This window comes from Austrofundulus limnaeus, unplaced genomic scaffold, assembly GCF_001266775.1.
Source record: "Austrofundulus limnaeus strain Quisiro unplaced genomic scaffold, Austrofundulus_limnaeus-1.0 Scaffold2765, whole genome shotgun sequence".
Lineage (NCBI taxonomy): Eukaryota > Metazoa > Chordata > Actinopteri > Cyprinodontiformes > Rivulidae > Austrofundulus > Austrofundulus limnaeus.
This window is the reverse complement of record NW_013955167.1, coordinates 415-5,685: the sequence shown is the minus strand read 5'-3', so window position 1 is coordinate 5,685 and position 5,271 is coordinate 415. Positions and strand designations below refer to the sequence as shown.

The following is a 5,271-nucleotide window of genomic DNA, read 5'->3' as shown; positions in this document are numbered from 1 at the left end:
AAAAAATATATATCAGGTTGTTAATGAAACATATATATATATACAAGACGAACAATGATAAACATTATTACCCTTCTTTTTTCCTTTTGGCAACAGACAATAATGCAGTGATGAACACAACGCAACATGTTTACATTTGTCTATTTACCATGCAGAAGCACTACACAGTAGCTCAACTTTACAATAAGAAATGCTTGGACAACTTGCCCAGTAATGCTTCATGCTTCCATCAGCCCTCTTACGGTACAAAAATAATCACATGACATCCATCTCTGTGACTCTGAAAAGCTGCAGGTCACAGTAAGGTTAAATACCTCTCCAAAGGCCAAAGCTCACCCAAACACAGACAGCTTTGAACATCTTCTGATGCTCGTCAAATATTTTACACCTTGGCAAACCTTGAATAGGTTTGTTGTGCCTCGAGCCAAATCCACAAAGCTGTGTTTCTATTCTTGTCACCTTGACGACGAGGACACAGATAGATGCAGCCATGCCAAGAATCCTGGTCACAGATTCTATTTACAATGAGTTCATGCACAGGGATAAACACCAAAACCCTGGCTGCCTTCCTTACAGTCCGACTCTGTATGTGCTCAGTGTGTTGACCCGTACATTGCTTTTGGATGTTGCATTCAGGTGATATTCCCTTTTGTACAGAGAGGAAAGGGCAGCAGACAAACATAAAGCCAACAAGAGGACTTTGGGTTGGTCCATGTTTTAGTGCCAAAGGGGGGCGTGACTGAGGATTATGCGGATGTGTGTGTGTGTTGGGGGGATGTTTTTCACCTCCTTATCACGATGTCACATGCCAGCTGCTGCAGACAGAGGAGCACTAAAACACAGATGGAGAGAGCTTAGCTAACGAGGAGCACTTTACTTTTTTCCCATTCTGCCTTTTTTCATGACTTTTTTGCAAGTGGTCAACAACTTTTTTTTCTCCATTTCATCCATGTGCTATTTTTCCTGTTTTCTTCACAGCTGCATAAATGTTTCTATTTGGAAACTGTTTATTTAATCTTTCCTTAATGGTTTTCCCTTCATTGTAAGTCTTTGTCTGTTTTTTCTCTGACTTCCATTTTTATTTTTATTTTTATTGTTTTGGATGGATACCTACTCGCTCCTCTACAGTTCCTCCCACAGAACCGAACTCCTCTCCGGTCTTCAGCGCTTGCGTGCACAAAAGAAGATGTGTGATGTCGTCTTGGAGGCTGGCGGTGTCTCTTTCCCGTGTCATCGTGCTCTTTTAGCCAGCTCTAGTGACTATTTTTGGGCCCTTTTTGGCGAGGCAACTGCTGAGAGATTAGCGAGCTCCATTAACCTTCCAGCGTTGACACCTGAGGGCCTGGAGACCATCCTGGACTTCCTGTACTCAGGCTGGCTCAGCATATCACCGCCCACTCTTCCTGTTGTGCTGGAAGCAGCCAGATACCTGCAGGTGGAAATAGCCTTGTCGATATGTGAGCGTTTCATGTCAGATGATTTAAGAGCTGAGAACTGTTGCTATTATGCCAATTTGGCTGAGCGTTTCACTCTTTTGAACACACTCGAGGCTGCCAATCAAACCATTGCCATGGAGATGAAGGTCCTGGTTGAGAAAAGGAGAGATGACCTCCTCGAGTTGAATTTTCAGTCCCTGATGGCRGTGCTTGATGCAGATGAGATCCCAGGGGTCAAGGAACTGGAGCTAGTAAAGCTAGCTCTGGATTGGCTGGATGAAAATGGTCCTGTCCCACTTCTGAAATCAAATCTTCTGCTAAGTCGCCTGCGATTTGGATTGGTGGCCTTGTCTGACCTGACCAACCTCAGCCACGTCCACAAAGCCATGGCCACTCCGTTGATCAGAAGTCTTCTGACTCGGGCACTTGAGTACCACCGGTTAGGTTCCGCTCAGCCAATCACACAGACTAAGCAGTCGACTCTCAGAGAATCAGCCAATCGTGTGCTTCTTTTAGGCGGTGGGTCCAGTGCTGATTGGCCAGAACAACAAGTGCTAGTGTTTGATCCGAGAAGCAGGAAGTTTTCATCCTCAGGTTGTGTTCTGCCTGTGCGACTGAGACATCTGTGTGTGTGTTCAGTGGGAGGTTTCCTCTTCACGATTGGAGGAGAGGAGGTACAAAAGGTGGACAAGGATGATAAAATGTCTGTTACGGTGGCAACATCCAACCACGTGTGGAGGTACGATCCACGTTTTGACCGCTGGGAACAGGTGGAGTCCATGCTAGAGAAGCGGGCGCAGTTCACCTGCTGTGTGATCGAGGATGCCATTTATGCCATTGGGGGACGCCACACGCAGTCGGATACACACATATCCACAGCTTCTGTTGAGTATTATGACATGGCTACGGGATTGTGGAGGAGAACTGCAGCGATGCCTCAACCCCTTCATGGCCATGCTTCTGCCGTGCTTGACATTAGCATCTATGTGTCTGGTGGACGACCAGGCCACCAGGGCAGCTTCCATGGCAGTGACTATGTTGACAACCAGCATGAAAACACGGAAATAAGCAGGGAATTCCTGTTCTGGGATCTCAAAGGCCGAGTCTGGGAAAAGAGGGCACCCATGTCTGTCGCCAGGTTTAGTCATCGCTTGGCAAGTGCCCATGGTTTCATTTACGCCCTATTGGGTATGTATGAACCTTTCTGTGATATTGAAAGGTACGATCCACAGTCAGACCATTGGATGCGTCTCAAGCCACTCATCACTGGCTCCTTCAACTATGGAATGGTCCCAATGGCCTCGGGAAATCTGATGGTTTTTGGAGGTCGAAGGTGGAGTGATGGACAGGAGGTGGTTGTTAGGAGTGTGCTGGAGTACGATACAAAGAAAGATCATTGGAAAGAAGTATCCCAACTTCCCAGACCTCTCACTGGCATTGAGTGCACACTGCTGCCTCTACCAGACTAGTGCATGGAATGTAAGAATATAACAAAGAAGAAGAAATATACACACCAAAACCTCAAAAAATAAAAACAAATAACAGGAATATCAAAATTTGGATGCTCCATTGTCAAGTTTACTCAACATTTACTCTGTAACATTGAGAGAAAGACCATCCGTCACATTTGMAAATTCTGTGGTCAGGCGGAGAAATTAGAGGATATTAGCCAAACATTTAAAGAGAAGAGGAGCCTAAAGAGTCTGGCAAGCTTCACACAGAGGGTGTTTATTAAACCAACATAATCCATGAGCTTATAAGGATAAGCTAGTTTTCATTCCTTATACTAAGCCTTTACTAAATTAGTTTTGGAAATACATCTATAAGGATTTATGTCAGCCGTGAATCATCTTGGAAATACAATAAGATGCTCACGTTTGTGAAAGCTGAGCTAAATGTGACAAAATATTTAGCATATTTTATTAAAAAAGTAAAAACATCAGTGAAACCACAAGGTTTGTTTTTTATACAGATCAAGAAATTCATAAACTACAAATTGACATTTAGGCAACTTTGTGACATTACCAGTCTTATGAATGTTGCTTCAACAAATCATTGTAAGCCAAAGCTTTATAACAACTGCTGATGCTTTCTTGATTTTTAATTTGATTCAGTTTGTTTAACGGGAAGCTGGATTTTGAATGTCAAACCAAACATTTATGCTCATTTACTCACTGTGCAGAAGTCTTGAACCCTTTCCTACAACCACCTATTGCATCTTTACTTTCTTGACAAACCACAAAAACACCCTCATCCAAATGACCAAAACTTTATTGATCCAGCCTTATCTTCCAACAGAACACAAACAACAATCACATAAATAAATACTGTTTTTCAATCATAATTTATAGATTTAACATTAAACAATCTTTACACAATGACAGTTTGCAGAAATGAAAAAAAAAAAACTGATAAAATTAGAAACGATCATCCAAGATACCATTTTAGCACTCTTTAAATAGAGATCTACTGTATCTAGAGATTTCAAACACAAAACAGAAGATGGCTATTTTTATCTACAACAAAAACATGCTACTATAACCAACCACGGGCAGTAGCATTAAAAAAAGCATTCAAACTGACAGTTTTTCAGTGCATGTATTTTCATCGACTATATGATTGCTTTTATGGTTTTGTGCAGTGTTTAAGTTATAAATCACACCTTTTGGCAGCAGCATAGAAATAATGTATTACTTTATACAGAGTCATATTTATATTCCTATGCAAATATTATAATGTGTCACACGTAAAAAGAAAAAACTAAGAAAACTTTGAGGAAAAATAAATCTACCCGTGTGAAACGTTCCACTGTTTGATTACTAATGTTCAGAGGGTTATTTTAGTATGAAAGGTCTGCTTTAATTGCTTAAGAAAATTAAACAAAAACGTGTGGTAGTTTGAAACCTGGGTGAAGTTGCCCCACCCCCCACCCCCACCCCCACACACACACCACCTTTTCAAATCAAATAAAATTGTTGTCAATTGTGCCAGTGAGTGCACCAAAAAATGTTATTTGTACAACTTTCGTTTTAACGATGTTGATTAAAGTTTTCAGAGGTCAGCAGAGGTCAACATGTATGTAGGTAAAACAGYTGAACTTTGCTGCCCTCACAAAAACATTTTATTCATATCTTCAAAATGACAGTGGCACAAACAAAAACCTTTGCTGCACAAACAAACACAAACTTAGCACAAATGTTTGACACCCGTTTTGCTAGATTTTTAAAAAAAAAGTGTTTGTGAGAAGGGGGCATCTCCACATCTTCACTCAGGTGAATTAAAACCCATTTCTGTTTACCAGACTTGTTTTCATTCACACAGATTCAGTTTTTTCACTGAAACGTGACTGTGGTTATTGCACTTGTTTGTTGTCTGGTGCTAAGAATGAGCTTATAAGAAAACAAAAAAACAAAAATAAAATAAAATAAAATGACTAAGCCTGCAGACTCAAAGCTTGAAAACTAAACAGAAGTTTGAGCTTGACCTAATTGGTCAGATATACATATTTTGATTCCTCAGGACTGCAGAGAGGGGAGTTATTTATGATACAATAATTGCATGAGTCAGTTTAATATTAGGCATGTCATGCAAATGTGGAAAACAGTTATTTTGTTATTAAATATATATTGTGGATATTTATATACAGGGATATTATATAACTTCTCTGTATTGTTGGATTACAAAATAATAATGGAGACATGAGGAGTTTAAATGGTACAGTGCATTATACAAACCACCAAAGCAGGTGTTGAAAAGAAAAGTTATTTCTATTAGTCAGATTTAAAAGTAATCTGGTGGTAAACCAGGCCTAAATGTCCCACAATCCACCTTTGAC

The 5,271-nt window shown here is 40.5% G+C and overlaps 1 protein-coding gene across 1 annotated transcript; it reads left to right on the top strand.

Annotated features, from left to right (window-relative positions):
- The first annotated feature begins 611 nt into the window (after nucleotides 1-611).
- On the top strand, nucleotides 612-4,364 carry klhl34 (kelch-like family member 34). The gene has a single exon (XM_014000173.1). It carries the CDS (start codon nucleotides 1,103-1,105, stop codon nucleotides 2,903-2,905), a length of 1,803 nt encoding a protein of 600 aa, XP_013855627.1. The 5' UTR covers nucleotides 612-1,102; the 3' UTR covers nucleotides 2,906-4,364.
- The last annotated feature ends 907 nt before the right edge of the window (nucleotides 4,365-5,271 follow it).